At 51.2% G+C, this 17,833-nt stretch overlaps 2 protein-coding genes across 2 annotated transcripts; both read right to left on the reverse strand.

The window, feature by feature from the left end:
* Positions 1–568: 568 nt before the first annotated feature.
* Positions 569–6,370, reverse strand: LOC144141553 (uncharacterized). The gene is made up of 3 exons (XM_077673096.1): positions 6,132–6,370; positions 1,306–1,447; positions 569–985 (listed from the first exon to the last, which is right to left on the reverse strand). The coding sequence occupies exons 1-3, from the start codon at positions 6,268–6,270 to the stop codon at positions 631–633; spliced, it is 636 nt and encodes a 211-aa protein (XP_077529222.1). The 5' UTR covers positions 6,271–6,370; the 3' UTR covers positions 569–630.
* Positions 6,371–9,528: 3,158 nt separating this feature from the next.
* LOC144143012 (uncharacterized) lies at positions 9,529–16,954 on the reverse strand. Its single transcript, XM_077674835.1, has 3 exons — positions 16,804–16,954; positions 13,767–13,908; positions 9,529–9,820 (listed from the first exon to the last, which is right to left on the reverse strand). The coding sequence occupies exons 1-3, from the start codon at positions 16,952–16,954 to the stop codon at positions 9,529–9,531; spliced, it is 585 nt and encodes a 194-aa protein (XP_077530961.1).
* Positions 16,955–17,833: the final 879 nt, after the last annotated feature.

Consider the following 17,833-nt stretch of genomic DNA (forward strand, 5'->3'; position numbering starts at 1 on the left):
ACTGACACGAAATTTCAAAGCTGAGATCCGCTCTAGCAATCAAGTACAACGACAACACAAATAGGTGTCTGTGAATAAATGCATCTTTCTTTCTTTGTAGTTGTGTGTGTGTGTGTGTGTGATCTCTCTTTCACGAACATTACCGAACCGCGCAAATTCAACTCGTGCATTCGCACTTTCACATTCTTCCCCTCGGGGAAATGCGGGGAATTTTTTAGTTTTGAGCGCGCATGTATTCGCATGCGCATTTCCTCAGCCGCGTCACTGGGACTCAACAAATATCTGCTCAATGGGATCATGGTCCGCTGATACCTGAACGCGCGTAAATTTTCTCGTCATCCGACTCAGTATCCAACCGATTGAGTGAATGTGGACTGGGAAGTTAAACGAACCAAAGGCCAGGCGTGTCTTTTACGACGTTCTACCTCACTACAAGATGCCGCCACACATTTTAACCGCCGTTAGGTGCGGCCCGAGACGTGCTAAAAATGTTGAACCTTCCCAAGTATCCAGATGCTTTTACAGCAAAGAGCAACATTGCAACTTTTAACCCTTTTATTGCTCGAGATCTGGCAGTCTCTGACTGCCGCCGTCTTCGGGATCCCACCGCCAAGCCTCCTCACGCTGTGGCTACGGCACCAGAGCCGGGGGCTCCGAGTTCTCCAGCTGGCCGAACTCGAACTGGTGCAGGGCCTGCAGCACCTTCAGGCGGGCCACGTCGCGCTCCCTGGGCGGAATGCGCCTGAGGTGATCCACCAGGCTCAGGCAGAACAGCTCGTCCTGGTCGCGCGATGTTCTCAGGGCAGGTTCCGGGGGCGGAGGCGGAAGCTGCTGCAGCGGCGGCTCTTCCAGCGCCAAACCCCACTGCATGTCCGGAGACTCCGGTGGTGACGGCAGCGGCAGCGTAGATGCCGCCGAGGAACATCCGGGACTGCCGCCTTCGCCCAGCTCGAGCTTGACCACCGCGGGCCGCAGCTGGCACCGCCTGCACGTGCGCAGAACGACGATCTTCACGGGCAGTTCAGGTGCAAGCCGCGCGCGTACTGACGGCCAGGTTGGGAGACAATGGAAGATTATAGCAGAGTGGACAACTAGCCCGGCACGAGAATTACAGCAGAGCGGAGATCCGGTACCAATAGGGTTCCCGGTAAGCTACCGGTGCCAGTGCTCTGTGCGCTTATCTGCACGGTTGTTCCGACCATGACAATATCATCGGGTTCTTCGGTATGTCTCTGCCTACATTGGTTTCTGTGGGAATAGTCTTCCCACGTGACGGACATGAACGCAGCACAGACGTGCACTCACGTGCGGGGTCTGAGGAAGCCGTCGAGGAAGCCGAGCTCGTGCTCCAGCACGTTCCACTGGCCCTTGGAGGAGACGTGGAGACGCTTCTTGCGCTTCAGGTACGTGTCCCGGATGGTGCGCCACCGGGTCTGGCACTCCTCCACTGCACACGAACGGGGGCCACACATGTGAATGAGTGCGCGCAACCGACGCCCAAGTTAGATGAACTTCTCAACGGAACTTGTTCAGTACGAAGTTACCACAATTTGTTGAACTTATCTATATAAATTACATGATCTTTGCGTCTTTCCATTGCAATGGCCAGACCGAGGGAAATATCTGCTATCATACACAAATGCAAAGAGCATTGCGCGAGGACGGTGGGCGGTTTATTTTTTGGCTGTGGAGCGGAATAATCATTATCTTGGTGATGCTGATGGTGCATTATGATAACCATGATTATAATTCATGACGAGAAGGGTCGTAATTGTGGAAGTTACGCAAGACTGCAACGCAGGCCCACTTTCAAAGAAGCAGAGACCGCAAACGTTTTCATAGGTAGCCCGGTATTATTAAGGCTTCCAGCGTTTTAAAAAAAATGTGCAGTGGATTAGCTCGGCTATGCCAGGATATAAGTAGCGTGAGCTATGGTTGAGCTGGTTATCCTTAGGTTTTCTGGCTGTCTGGGATTAGCTGATTATCATGCTTACTGCTGCTAAAACGAGTTCCAAACCAATTCAATTTAATCCAAGCCAATCCAAGCCAATTCGATCCAATCCAATTCAATCTCGCAAGCGGCGGCTCCGGCGCGCCAGCTGTGCGCCGTGAGACGTCACTGCTCCTCTCGCGTACGCAGCACGGCTCTCTAGGAGCCACGGGAAGCTGCTGAACCTCGGCCAGTGTAGCTCACATTATAAATGCTAAGTGTTAGTCCGTAGCTCTTTTATGCAGTTGTAAGACGCACCCTAAACGATAAAGTCGGACAGTTGTAGTGGCAAGTATAGCGCGGTTACATCTTTGCTGGCAGCCCTCTGTTCAGTGCAGGTCACGCGATTGGCTCCGAAATTCGGTACCTGCATCTGTGATAAAAGCATAAAAAATAACAAGTCCCTTTCTTAAAACAAAGAAGGTTAAAACACGATGTTTCCTCCAGTGCTAACCGAGTAAAAGCCAAAGCCCGAAATCTACTCTATCTAATTGGGAACTTAAAACTACCAAAATCCAAAGACAAAGTCCAATACTACTTATAGAATGTATTTCATCATCATCATCATCATCATAATCATCATCATCATCGCTAACGGTGGGTACTGCAAAACGAATTTTTGTGTATTACGAGTTGTTCGTTAGGTGTGCAACGACACCCCATTGTCATGTTAAGGCGTTTACGATTGATGTACCCTCTGTGGAACCTATTGCGTGAAGTTGGCTTTTCTGCGTGCACATTACTTGGACGCCATCAGTGAGGCATAGAAAGCTTCGCTTTAAAAAACGTCTAAATAACTGGGCTTCAGCGCACGGGAAAGAACGGAATTAAGGCCATCTGAACGCCTGTGACCCCAACAAGGCACGGTAACAACAAGGCATCCTGCAGATCGGATTTTTTTTTTTTTTTTTTTTGCGAGGGAAGGTACTTGGCTACGGGAAGCAGAGCCTCTGCAGATGTCACTCTGCCAAGCATGCGTCTTTATAAAGCGTGCCGTTCTTGTTACGGACATGGTCTCAGCAACCTCTGGTACACGCGCTGCTCGTGCAAGGTGGTGGTGGTTGTGGTTTGCGACATGAAAAGGAAAGGAAATGCTCTGGGGATATTTCGAGCTCGGCAGGGAGCTCACCTGCATACAACCCAGTGCAGGGGAAGGGAAGTAGAGGGGGAGTGATAGGATAAAGTAGAGAGAGAGAGAAAGGTATAAAGAGAGCTGTCAGTCCTAGAAAGGTGTCAGCCCGGGCACATCAGTTCGGGCCCTGCACTCCGTGCTTCAGCCGCTGCGTGAGGCCGGTCGTCTCCAGGTAATGGAGCAGATGGGCGAAGACTTCCCGTTGGGTTGCCGCAGGCCCCTTCGGGAACAGAAGGTCCTCCATGCAGGCGCTGGGAAGGCCTCGACGCTGGAGTGCATCGGTGGAGCTCTGCTCTCGGCCCCGCGTGGGGGGGGGGTGAAGGGGGGGGGGCAGAAGCAGAGTAGGTGCTCCTGCGTCTCCAGTTCGGAACAGTTCGCACATGCAAGGGAATCCTTGCGCCCGTGTCGATGCAGACGCTCCGCCACGTTGCAGCAGTCGAACTGCATGTGGAGAAGCAGGCAGCGGGCGTCCCTGCTGATGCGTGCGGGCAACGGTCGGGGCACCAGGCCGCTCACGACACGAGGGTAGGGGTGCATCGTCTGCCCCATGCGGGCCAGGGTGGTGCGGGCCTCGTCGAACGCGGTGACGTCTTGGGAGACTGGGGTGCTCTCGTGGTGGCCCTCCCTGGCTCGGACGTCGGCATCCTCGTTGCCCCGGATGCCACTGTGGCCAAGCAGCCAGTGGGGTGCACGTGCGAACGCAGCCAAGCCAAGTGCGATCCACAGCCAGCGGCACACACCGACCCAATACCCATGAATACACAAGTACGCCAGAGCAAGCAATTAATCGTAGTTCTAGCAACCATAAACTGCACAACGTGATTGCTTATATCCCGTGGACCCCCTTTGTACTGTATCAAAACAATCACGTGATGTGCTAATTTCGGAAGCCAATCGGCGACTATTTCTGCTCCCACAGACGACGCACATCACTTGCGTAGCTTCCACTTTACTGCTATTCAAGGTTGTCACCGACTATAGTAGCCATTAACTGCGAGGACTATTATCAAATTCCCGCGAAATAACAGTGTGAGCGGTGAGCTCTCTGAACTACATCCGCTCATGTCTCTGGCCCTCTTCAGGATCCAAGGTATTGATATGTATCTTTTTAAGCAAAAGCCTGGTATGCCTCGCGAGTCAAAAGGTCAGGCGCCGTTGGCCCTGCAATGGACGGAACAAGAAAGCGTCGTGGAGCGCAGCGCGTGTGGCAAAAAATCACGGCACGCGAGGAGAACTGCTGCGTCACGAGCAAAAAAAAAAAAAAATGCTGCACCCCAGCCACGCAGAACGCCGATTCTGGGGAAGGGGAGATGACTGCGTTTACAAACAAAAATAAACAAAAAGATTCCTCAGTGCACTTCTGTCGCTTTATAAAGAAAATATAATATATCGAATACCGAGAATATACAGGTCCATAATGTATACAGTGAAATCTCGATATAACGAACTTCAGGGGACCGTGCAAAATTGCTCGTTATTCTGAAAGGTAGTTATAGTGAAAATCGCAAAATTTAAGAAAACAAATAGTATTTAAATGCCTAAAACGACCTACGTGTACAGCAGTGCATCCTTGGAGTCATTTTTCACAAAAAAATGTACTAGTGATCATGAAACAATGTACGTTTATTTAAAGTGGCTGGCGATTTTCATCTAGCGCGAGTAGCACAAGCTTCCTAACACGAAGGACTCAAACTCTTACACATGCCTCGGGAGTGAATCAGTGGCCGTGCGGTTTTTCCCCGTACATGTGCGGAGTTTTTGTATGCTGTCCACCACATCCGCAGTCGTCGTGTGCTCGTCGTAGTCTTCGAGTGCTGCTGCGGCACCCTCAGAGGCATCGTTGTTCATGCCATCCTCGCTGCCATCTTCACTTCTTCATCCTGAACGCTCACGGTCTGGGCAATGTCCTCTGTTATCAGCTCCGCTGATGTCCGCGAAGATCCAGCAAGCCACGTGAGCAGCGGCGGAACGTAGAAAAAGTTGGGGTGAGCGCGAATAGCGCGGCCGCGGCTTTCGGGACGGAGAAGGCTACCCATGCTTCATTTTTTCTCTTCTCCTCACCTTTTTTCTCCCTCTTGCATCGGCTGCCGCATTCCGCGGAGCAAGTTGCAAGACGTCCTCTTCTTCGCTGCGCTTTGCCGTGTCGTCTACTAGCACACTGCCCCGGTTGCCGCGATTGTTTAAAGGACTTCTAAGAGTCTCCGGCATTGAAAATAGAGTTCGTAGCACTGAGGTGTTGTTAACATGGCACGGAACTAAATAAAACGATCGTTATTTTGAAACGTTCGCTATTCTGAAGTACGTTGTAGTGAAATCATTTTACATTAAAACTATAAGCAGTCGGCGTGGGATTTCTTAAACGCTCGTTAATCTGAAAAGTTCGTTAATGTGGTGTTCGTTGTACCGAGGTTTGACTGTATTTATATAGGATATATAGGTCCTTCAGTTGAAATTATAACACTTCCGCATTCAAAGAACGTAAGCAGAGTTGCCGTATGGGAAAGCCATAACGCGTGTGAATGCGGAGCACGTAAGCTTAATGACGGGCTCCGAAACATTTTCCACGTTTGTTTTGCCACAGAACGCGATCATAGGATTCTAAAGGCGAGCAGTCAATATCATATTTTCGTCGTGCATCCACAATGACCAGCAGAACATAGACGCATTGCCGATTTCGGATACGGGCATACCTCGCCAAAGCGCTCTGCAGACCCAAGCAAACATCGCACGTTACCAGACCGGAGCGAACACGTAACCAGACCGGCAAGACACCTCAAAAGCGGTCAGTTGATACGGCTCAGACGGGACACAATGCAATATGTACCTCCCCGCAGATTTTCTCGGTGGAACGGGCAACGCAGCATGCGATCAACAGAAGAAGCTTTTCCTCAGGGCTAAACCCTGGTTTTCGGCGGCTTCTGCCACCTTAATCTCGGTCTCTGCCTCCGTGCCCACGGAACGCCGAAGCAATGCACGCTCTCAGAATGGCGACGCGGGCGCGCTACCCACCGGTCACACCGAGGGTTTCAGCGATGTCGGCCCACGCAGTCTCCCGGCAGCTGGCCTCCTTGTGCAGCTTCGAGTGCTGGTCCCAGAGCTGCTTGTGCTTCTTCACCTCTCGGACGAGCCTCTCATTGAAGGACGCCATCGTGCGTTCCGATCTCTAGCTGTGCAGGGTCGCACTGACGGATGCGTGGGCCTCACTTCGTCTTCCTTCTCTCAGAGGACACGCGATGTATGGCGGCGTTCCTTTTTCCCGGCCGACGTCAGCGGTGTCTGCTTCCGGTCAGGCGCGAAAGGAAACCCGGCGTCTGAGCACCACCGACAGGGTGAGCAGCTGGCGCTGAAGTGCACTGCTTGCAAACGCGTCTTGCTTCATTTTACTTGTTTGCGAATCCAGAAAAGTTCTTAGCGGCTTGTGGGCAGTCCAGGACAGCCCTGTTAATAAAAATTCTGCTAGCAGAATTAGGAAAATTATGGAGCTGCCCTTGAGCGATCGCGGGAAGTCCGAAAGGACAAATTGAAGAGACCTGCAGCAGACGACGCTGAAGCGCCAAGCGGTATATTTCGTTCTGTGCGAGAATAATGAGTTGCTGCATGAAAACGAAACTAAACTGAGGAAATCGTGGACGGCATATTCTAAGCTACATGTTGTTCCGAGGTGCTCTTCTTGAAAAAACTTGTGAAAGCCGCTAGGCTCGCTAACGCATTTTTAATAGAAATCACCAACAGATTTCTTACAGCCATCTACGTGGTAAAGAAGGGAATATCTTTGGAAGTTCAACTGAAATAGTGTTGCCATTAAAGCCCCGATGCCTACGTCATGGTATTATTGTCAAGAATTCGCGTTCTCGTACTAAGCATGTAAGAAAGGACGGTCAAGCGCCGAATGCGAGTAAACATTAGCATGCTTTCACATGGCCTAACGAGCCGACGCTATACGACGGTATACCGGCTCAGCACCTTAGATTTTATTAGATGCGAAGCATCTTATGCTCGGGGCTGTGTCCCTCCCTCCCTTGCGTTGTCCGCTGTCTGCACCCCCACTGCGCATGCCTAGCCAGGTACCGCTGTTGATGATTGTGGCAGGATGCCCCTAGGGATTGGCCAACCAAAGAATCCATCACGAGATAGCTTCGCCTTCAACTACCGTCGTCATCTTCCCGTAGGGGAACCCTGAGTACCACACCCCCACTGCGCATGCCTGGTCAGGCACCGCTGTTGATGATTGTGGCAGGATGCCCCTAGGGATTGGCCAACCAAATAATCCATCACGAGATAGGTTCGCGTTCATCCACCATCGTCATCTTCCCGTAAGGGAACCCTGAGTACCACACCCCCAATGCGCATGCCTGGCCAGGTACCGCTGATGATGATTGTGGCAGGATGCCCCTAGGGATTGGCCAGCCAAAGAATCCATCATGAGATAGCTTCGCGTTCAACCACCGTCGTCATCTTCCCGTAGGGGAACCCTGAATGCAAGGCATTCCTCCTCTCCTATCCTCTCCGGAGCGCCTCACCTCTCCGGGATTGCGCAACGAATGGCAATACCTGCGGCTCCGCGCGCGATAAGGCGAAGCAGCTTAGAGTTAGAGACACGAAGGTAGCCGCTGCATACTCCTCTGGAGGCGCCACTGTAGCTCAGCGGCACAAATGACGCGCTCGCGCGCTCCGCTCCCCTCATTCTCCTCCCGCAACGCCACGATCGAACTGAAAACTAATGGGAACTTGAGTCGACCCCATCGCTCATTCGCATACTACGCAGGGTTCTCCTACGGGAAGGCGGTAAAATTTTTTGTTGAAAAGTCATTCTGATCGCTGCAGTATGCTTTGCAGTTTCGAATCCAAAGTCATGGATTTTGCACGCATCAAAATCCCCTCGAAGGTCTATTCTCCTGCTCACGTCGCCTACATTCCTATAGGTTTCCAGCCATTCACAAGATTACCTTCCCGTTCCTGAGGCTCAGCCCCTTAGCGCCATTCCGATGGACCTCTCACAAAATGATGGATCACTGCTGTCACGTCAGTAAGGAACCGGTCCGCCAAAACACTGTCGCTGCGGTAGACCATTTAGGGCACCGAAAGGCAGGCCTTTGATCAGAACTGGCCCTGCCTCGTAAGTCTCTTGCTTCTGAGGATCGTTTGGCGCCCAGTTTTGTGTTCGCGCACTTGACATTCACCTCACTAAACGGCAAATGACGCGCTCGCCGTGAGATGCTTTACTTGAGGGGAGAAGGTCACCGTAGAGGCCGAACGAACCTTAACTGCTCATTCATCATCCTACACTTTTGTCACGTGAGACGAAAGAGATTGGTCCTCATCAGAGAGTGTGGCAGGGGAGCCAAATAAAAAGTCGCTGTCCAAACTTTAGCAGCAGCATCATTCCGTCGGACGATTGATAAGCGCCATACGTGATTGTCACTCTGTCGCGCAGTTTCTGGGGGTGTCCTCACCCATATCATTGGCCGCAGAGTGTGTTAGAGTAGGAAGGGAAACTGTCGGGCTGATTGGTTCCTACTAAGGAAACAAAGAGACGTGGCTGCACATACACACACGTACTAGGTTAAGGCACGCACATGCGGCGCTGAGTGCGTGCAGCCTCCTCCTTAATCTCGTTTTGAGTGCTGCTTTTTTGCTCATGTGAGTAGAGAATTCTTGACTGGTTCCGAAATTCCCTACAGGATGTATACTTAACTAGAGTGGCCACAGTAGGGACAGGAGGTATCTTGGTAGAGTGGTTCGGTTGCACCAGCGGCCACTTGGATAGTCACGTGGCACGAAAGACCGTTAAAGAGATCTGCTGGCTGCGCACAAGGTCACGGAGTTTGCATTTTCGACGATTTGTCCTTGTCAGTCGTTTCGCATACCGCTTGTACACGTAAAAGGGGAGCATTTTTGTCGTCTTCTGGCCAAATTTAATCTCTTCTACAAGGATCACGTCAAAATACCATGCACCGGCTGGCAACCTCGTCGTTAAAGACCATTCTCTATCTCTCAGTGGCGCTGGCGAAACGTCGAAGAGAGGACGTGTTGCCAATATAGTACATGCAGCGGTGGGACTGAGGTGTGAATAGTTGGCACTACCTTACAATTCCTGAAAGAAGTATACAAAAAGGCATTTGTACACCACGCTCGCGAGCATGTACTCACGTCTCTACATTCTCGGTTCTCAGCGGTTACCTTTACTTTTGCTTCTTAATGTGCCACAGCACTATGTGTTGCGATTGCAATTCACGGTGCTTTCGAAGTTTTCGAAGAGCACATAATAATGCAAACACGCATTCAAATGACAAAGAATACCGCGATACAGATTTTATTAAAGGACTGCCAGGGGTGGTTCATCAGGCCACCTCCTGTGTCTTCTTACGCGCTGGCAGGGGCCACTGGAATTGCCGACGGCCCGTTCTTAGACGTCGCCGGGGCCAAACTCGGCCTCGTGCAGAATTTGCAGGAGCTTAATCTTGGTCAGCATACGCTGACGGAGTGGCAGGCGCTTCAAGTTGGCCGCCAGGCACAAGCAGAACAGCTCGTCCCCGTCGAACAAGTGGTACAGCTCCGGCATCGTGGCGGCTCCCGCCATTACTGCGGCCGCGCGCTCCTCTTCGACATCCTCGGTAGGGGGCGCCTCCGACGCGTGGCGGGGTTTCTCGCAGTCTCTCGGCTCCGTCGCGACCACCATCTTGCGTAGGTGGCGACGCCTGGAGAAAAAGTGCGAAAGGGGGGTTTCATCAGTAAACACGATAAATCTGTGTCCAGCTAAAAATAATCTTTATCCCGAACCGATCCCTCGCTCACCAAAAACAAAAGCATTCAGCATCCTCCAGAGTAATACACACCCAAATCCAGGCCTCTACATGCACTTTCACTCGTATTTCGCGGAGGTAAGTGCAAACACTGCCCCCAACCTAGCGTGTTTGGCCCACCCTTTGTGCGAATGTCTTGTATATGAAGAAGAGACGTCGCGAATCCGATAGGCACTATATTATCATCAGCAAAGAGCAGTAACAGGCCATGCTGCTTAGCTAGGACTCAGACATCCAGCAGTTTTCTGCCAAGAGGGCTGAAAACGCCGCTTGGAGCCAAGAACTCCTGGCCGTAATCTAAAGCGCACGAGGACAAACTAGGTCTTTCCTCTTGGCACAATAAAATTACTTTTTCCTCTTCCTCCTACCGGCATACAGTCATAAAAAAATTATAACGAACCATATTGCGTTCAGGAGTGCGGGTGAGCCTACATTACGCAAAGCTGTTACTTGCGGCAAGGAATAGCCGCAACAGTGGTCCCCAAACTTTCTCAGAACTGCAGGCGCACGAGTCTCCATGCAAGGACATTATCACGTCTTCTCGTGCCCTTAGTGCGTGTTTCTAAACGCTATAAACTAATAACGAAACGTTGGCGCAGCACCTAGTAACTGCAAACCCTACGACGACACCGGTCCAGCGTTGTGGCGCTTACTCGTTTTTCAGTCACAAATAAAGTTTTTCGTAACCTAACCTAATAACAAAAGTGGGATATCGCAATCCGCGTAACAGATAGTAGCGCGCTTCCCGCTCCTTCCTCGCTGACGACGATTTCGAGACTTTGTGATGGAATGTGTTCTTTTCATTGTGCTTTTCACAAAAGCTTCTTTTCATTGTGCTTAAGAAATTTTTGTGACTAACTGTGGCAGTTTGTTTTAGCTACAACAGCGAAGTTGTTTTGCAAATCGTAATTTTTCCTATTCGCAGTTAAAAGAAAATGCCGAGCGCTCGTTCGTGCGTGCCTCGCGGCGACCACTCAGCGTCCCCGGGTGCACGTGAGTCACGTCAAGCATGCCCACTCGGGGAAATTGGCGATGACTGCGGCGACCGCCCGGAAATTAGAGCGCCTAGCGTCTCCGCGGCACTTTTGTCAAGCCAAGCATACCCACCTACGAACATTGGCCAAGATTGGCCTCCAAAAAAGCTCCAGCGTTCGCCGTAGTCTCGGGAAAACTGGCCGGGAACGAGAAAGACTCCAACGTTCGCCCTAATCGTGGTAACACTTGCTTGGAATGAGAAAGACCCGCCATGGTTCAAGCCCTCTGAGGTATGTCCAGTGATTATTACTTGAAAAAAAAAATGGAGGAAGCTCACAGTTATAGCAACAAAGATAGAGTAAAGGTTCTTTCGCTAGAGAAAGAAGAATGTATGTATGTATTTATTGCACAAAAGAAAGAAAGCCGGAACGAAAGAAAGGGAACGAAAGAAAGCGAACACCGGAACGCCTGCTGGTGTAGGGGAGGTGGGATAGGGAAAGCAAATCGGGGTTTTCGTGAAGTTTGCGTGCAGCTAAGCTACCTTCAATCTTACGCGTTTGTGCAAACTTGGTTCATTTTTTTTTTTTTTTTCAGTTATGAGCAGGAAGCTTTCAGTGGGAAGGCTGTATGCTCCATTTAAACCTTCCGACTAAGTCACTCCCACCATTTTGCTTCTTGCACAACTATTTTTAGCGTTCCGGAGATTGCCGCAAAACTAAAAAGCATGCACCCCCTTCCCCCTCTAATCCTCCTAGTCCTCCTCACCCCTACGCGTGTCGCGCGAAAGGGGGCCACCATGCTCCAAACGCAACCTGACCTTCTGCGGTGAGTTACTCTGATCCTCTGATCACCCTATATTCAATCATCCTATGCCGAATTGGCACGAGCCGGATGTCAGGGGCTTGAGTTTTGAATGTTTGCAGGTCAAAAATGGCAGCGATGTTTTGGCGACACTAAGAGCCCTGTTTCCCCCGAGTGATCTTGGCTAGGCCTGTTCTGTGAATGCGGAGCTGACAGCGTTTTTCGAGGCACGTTTTTTAACACCAACATTCAGTGTAGAAACGATGACCATGTGTGGCGCGCAAAGAAATGAACATGGATACAGTGCAGAAATGGGCTCAGGACAAAGTTAGAGCTAATACAGCAGAGGCCGAGTTTAGGCTTTATTTTGAAGCGGCTTCGTGCCACAAACACCCGGGGTCTTTTTTTCTATGCTCTAAAGTAATAACACAATAGCAACTGACTAACATTGCCATTTCAAGGCACCTTTCTTTTTTTTTTTTTTTTGAGCAGTTGCTGTGCTTCGCGACAAACCTCGTGTTAGATGTTTCTAACGAAGACTACGACCGGCTTTTAATTTGGGTGGAGACCCTTGTTGACGCCACCGGTATGGTCAAGTTGATTTGGCATCGTGACTCAAGTCTGCCGTACACCGATTTTCGGCACACCTTTCTTGTGTGGCTTTTGTGCACTGCTCCGGTGCGTACAAGAGAATTAACTCAAAGGCACTCGCTACAAACGGGAGCCCAGAGAGCGTACAGGCCGTACTGCAAAAAAGCCAATTTCTGCTGCATCGCATGATTCTCAGCAGAAAAAAATGTTTGGCTTTGGGAGTTCCTAATTCAATAACTATTGCAGTATGTGCCTCTCTCTCTCTCTCTCTCTCTCTCTCTCTCTCTCTCTCTCTCTCTCTCTCTCTCTCTCTCTCTCTCTCTCTCTCTCTCTCTCTCTCTCTCTCTCTCTCTCTCTCTCTCTCTCTCTCTCTCTCTCGTTCCCGCTAGCGCACACACACGCAAGCACACACACGCACACGCACACACACACACACACACACGCACACACACACACGCACGCACGCACGCACACACACACGCACACACGCACGCACACACACACACACACACACACACACACGCACGCACACATAGAAAAAAAGACTAGTGTGAAAGGTGTGGTAATGAAACCGAATAAGCGCTACCAGACAGTTTTACTTCCTACGGGCACTACTGTGTATTGACTTGTACTGTTGCACTGCATTCTGGTGGGTTCATATGTGGGAGCGGCCTAGCACAACAGCGAGTATTGTAGTAGTGCCGCCAAAGTGAAATCGCAGAAAGCTGTCTCAAACTTCATCTCGATGTTCAAAGCGCTCACAAAACAGGGACGAAGAAACAATGAGAGACGACACGGCACTAACGGTCTATTTATTTCTCTCTTCGTTCCTTTCTTTGTTCGTGAGCACTTTGAACACCAAGAACAGCTGCTAAATACCCAATTGTCGGTTCTGATGCAGTACATTTGCTACCGGATTTCTGCAGCTCTTCTACTCCTATAGGTAGAGGCGGGTCCAGTGATAGCCAGCTTGTGTGCATGTGTGTGTGGGAGTGGGGGTGCGTAGCACATAAGACAAAACAGTGCTCAGATAAGGCGGCAGGATCGAAGCAATCGCCTCAGCGCACACACCCCACCCCCGACCCCACCTCGTTCCCCCATGTGCTTTGCCAGACTTGACAGCCGCAAAGGAAGAACGTTTTTCCAGGGCCTTCATAGGTCGCGCCACATTTTTGTACATCTACCTGTCAATTCCTCTCGTGCCATCCAGCAAGGGCTGCCGCGTGAGGCGAACATCTGGAGACGGCTGCGTAATGCGTTCTTTTTCTGTTCTTTTTTCTTTCGGAATTTCCGCTTGATTGTTTCTCCGCACGCGGGCATTCATGATGTTACCGGAACATCGGCCAAAGCCGAATTCTGGCATCCTTTCAAGTTGTGGGGGAGACAAAAATCTCCACAGACTCGTTAAGTAAGCACTGTGCTCGCTGCAAAAGGTCTTCGCGACCATTTCACGTTTGAGAGAGTGTATTCCCACCTGGGCGGGCGCAGATGCTCGTCGAGGAAGCGAAGTTCGTGTTCCAGCAGGTCCCACTGGCCCCTGGAGCGACTGCGCTGGCGCCTCTTTAGCTTGATGTACGAGTCCCGCAGGGTGCGCCACCGGGTCCGGCACTTTTCAACTGCGAAAGGTTAAAGACATTTCAAAAAACGAGCAAATTGGAACTTTCGGATAAATGCGCAAGCCCCTCCGCTGTACGCCGAGCTCTCTTTAAAGCAACCTTCACTACTACGCACAGTTTCAATGCTGGAAAGGCGTTATGCCCGGGGCAATTTAAGCAGCTGGATATCAAAGTAAAGTCCCTAGGAGTTTTCATAAATACCTCGGTACCCCATGCACCGCTACAAAATATAACTGCCGAACTTCTTAAAGTCGGCTTCACGATACGCGCACGTGCATTGCCGGGGATACTTGTTTAGCGGTAATATGGGAGGTCTCTTATCAAAGACTTAATATCGGCTTGTCCGCCAGGCAAATGCATCGCTAGGAACACATTTCTTTTGCGTGGGCAGTAGAAGCAGTCCTATATAAAAATACGAAAGCCTTCGGACCTTCTGTTAAATACCTCTATAAAACAACGTTTATCCCTAAGCGCATTATACACCGAGCCTCTCTAAACTCGGCCTCACCGCATACAGAAATGCATGAGCCAGGGCCGTACCCAGAGGGGGGGCCTGGGGGTTCGAACCCCTCCCGAAATCTTTTCCAGGCAGCACGTAAGCAATACTTACTGTTGCTTTCAGCAAAACTACCCCCTTCCCAAAATCCATAACCCCCCCCCCCGAAAAAAATTTCTGGGTACGGCCCTGGCACGAGCGGTAAGTCATTTTTTCTACGGAACATATTTGCATTCATATATGAAAACATAGAGGATCTGAGGATTCTTACTAAAAGCATTTGCGTAAGCGGCGAACGCGTGCCACATCACGGATCACAGTCGCCGTTTTCTGGCTGAGTCGACAGAACTGAAACGCATTTAAAATTCCAGCTTTCGCGCGACGCAGCTACACAGGCTACGTGGCGAACCGCAGTGGCGGGCTAGGGACTTGAATATCGGCTACTCTTGTATCTCCGATGTCTCGTGCACACCGGCGTTCCTTTCGCTCCCTTGACAAACTAAAACAAAAGCGCGAGCTTTTGTTTAGCAACGCAACGCGGTGGGCGCTGCCAGCGTCCCGCGAAGCCGACCGAGGGGTCTTGGCTGTTGCGTTCGGTGCCAGGGCGTCCATTCAAAACGCGCAGCTGGGGCTCAGTTCTTTAAAACGACGGCCGTCGTTTCAGAGACGCGCAGAGCGACGTGTTGCTTTGCACGTCGTTTTTGGCATAGAATGAACTGGCCTTCCGGGGGAGAGAGAGAGAGTAAACTTTATTAAAGAAAAAGAGCCAAGTGGTCGGGGGGGGGGGGGGGGGGGGGGTGCGTGAGATTTCTACCGTCCCCCCCTCCACAAGCAACTCCCCAACCCAAGAATACATGCATGTGCTTGCCTACGCCGCGTCTCTCCAAACAGACTCCCGTCGTTTTCAAGAACTGAGCCCCAGCTGAACGAGTAGGCAACGTGGTCCTGACTGGCGCGACCACTTTGAGCGCAGCTGAAATGCTAAAAGAAAAGTGTAGCTGTTTGAGCCTTCGCAGCTCTTAACCACGTGGTACGACCTTGAGAAGTCGTCATTCAAGAATAGTCTGAAAAAAATACATCGAAAAAAGATCGCTCAAACGCTATGCAACGCGGAGCAGTATGGCGCCTCTCTACCAGCAGCGTTGTCCTTGGGCACTTCTGTTCGCGCACGAGCTATCGTTGTCAAGGAATCTTCCTGAAAGAACTGCGAGAACAAGAACAGGAACCTGCCACAGAATAGTACATGCAATTCGTAACCTACTCTTGTAGAACGCTTTTTCGGACACAGCCCATACCTTTCGAACTTGCGTCGTTGCTTCCGCAGGGTTCGAGTCAGCCAACAGCCGCTGTTTTGTTTTCTTTATTGTTGCAGACGCGTCCTCTACTTCTCCATAGCCATGCTCTGGCGCTGCGAACGCTAGCGGCCGTGGGAGAAACGCGCACATGCTAGAACGATACAATGTTCATTTTGTATTATTCTTTGTTGCATGTTTAGAGATTACTTCAAATTCGGAGTATTTTTATCTAGTGCCTTTGAGTAAGGTCCAGGTGATCAATATTTTCAAAGCTGCTACGATTACTACAGCGTGGCCAGTACTAAGCGGCCATATTAGGAGCAGCAGAAGACAAAGTAAGCTAAAAGGCGTTGCGCATGATGTGGTCACGGCGACAATCTTCGCAAAATATTTTGCTGTTGGGCTATAGTTTGAACATTGTACTCGCAGGAAAGCAGCGGTCTCAAGACGCACACAAAGGTCATGAACCTCGACAATCACCAGCCATTACCCTGCGTCTTCATGTACAGTGAACTACCAGACGCGTCTGCTCTTCGCGACTTGGTGCAACCTTGCAGACGCTCTAAATCTACTCCTATAGGTAGAGGCGGGTCCAGTGATAGCCAGCTTGTGTGCATGTGTGTGTGGGAGTGGGGGTGCGTAGCACATAAGACAAAACAGTGCTCAGATAAGGCGGCAGGATCGAAGCAATCGCCTCAGCGCACACACCCCACCCCCGACCCCACCTCGTTCCCCCATGTGCTCCGAAAATGTCTGCGCATTCTGTACACCTAGGCGCGTACATTCGCCATGACGACGATGTATACACATCTTCGGAACACCGTTCGTACGAGCCTGCTTAAAAGCCACAGCGGGACGCGCAAAAAGAGGACAAGGATTGTACAATACATGTCTGGAAGACCAGCGCTCAACTTGACCTACCTCCCACGACATCCTAACTGCGCTCACCTTCCAAGACTGTAGTGGGCACCAACAAACAGCAACGAAATCACCTTTTTCGTCTGCATGGCGCCTCATCATCTGCTAGCCTCAGCAGCGTCGACGTTACCTTGCAAAAACCGTTACGCATCATTCGAGACACCTATCCATTCAAACAAGACCCACCCGTGGCGATGAGTTCTGCGGCGACGTCCATCCAGGCGGCCTCCCGCTTTTTGGACTCCTTCTGGAGCGTAGAGCAGTGGTCCCAGAGTTTCTTGTGCTTCTTTACCTGGAGAACGAGCCTCTCGTTGAAGGACGCCATGCGTGCACTCATGCCCTACTGCGGCGCGTCTCTGACGGATGCCTGCACCTTCGACTTCAAGAGGGCGCTGTGGGCACCGTGGCATTTCTTTTCTATTCTCCCCTACCAGCGTCCGCCTTTTCCCCTCCCGGACATCAGTTTACACCCACGAGCCAGTGTCTCCGTAAACGCGAGCCTGGGCTTGCCCACAGGGCTCGCTGGATGCGCTGTCGTCTGCTTCTCGCCGGCGTTTCTTGCAGACGAACTTAGAGGGTAGCTGACGACAGTTTTTCCGTTGAACAGCGCCTTCAATTTCGGGCAACAGGTGAGCGAGAGAGGGAGAGAAGACTTTATTGCCATCCCTTTTAAAGATGAATGGACCCTGGGGCAAACTTTATCCCACTAGACGTCGGTAAAGGACCGGGGCCCTGGTGGCGTCCTCTGCCAGTTGGATGACAGCAGCCTCTTTCTCGGGATGTGAGCTCGGCAATGCGGCCTCCAACTGCTGACTACTTCTGATACGTGCGCCTTGTCCAATGGCCTGTGGTTTATTAGGGCATCGCCAGATCATTCGTTGTAGAGTGGCTGCTGCAATGTTGCGCCACCTGCACCTGCCCGTATACCTATCGGATACCTATCGGTACAGTTGCGGTGACCCAGAGCATGGTGAGGGAACGCATTTGGTTGCAACATGCGCCGTGCAGCTGTTTGACATTTGTCTGGTGGAAGCAGGAAATCTCGGCCTATTCAGCCTAGGGTACTGGGTAATCTGGCTGTAATTTGCCAGTCTGCCCTTCCCCCCGTCGCAGAAGACAGGCTAACTGATTCGAAGACAGCCTCGTCGGTGCATCCTCGGGCTGCTTCATGGGCCGACTCGTTCACTGGGAGAGACGAGTGAGCTGGCGGCCATTC

The sequence above is a fragment of the Haemaphysalis longicornis genome, unplaced genomic scaffold (assembly GCF_048455015.1).
Source record: "Haemaphysalis longicornis isolate Haplotype H1 unplaced genomic scaffold, Haemaphysalis longicornis Haplotype H1 scaffold_6, whole genome shotgun sequence".
In the NCBI taxonomy this organism is placed as follows: Eukaryota; Metazoa; Arthropoda; class Arachnida; order Ixodida; family Ixodidae; genus Haemaphysalis; species Haemaphysalis longicornis.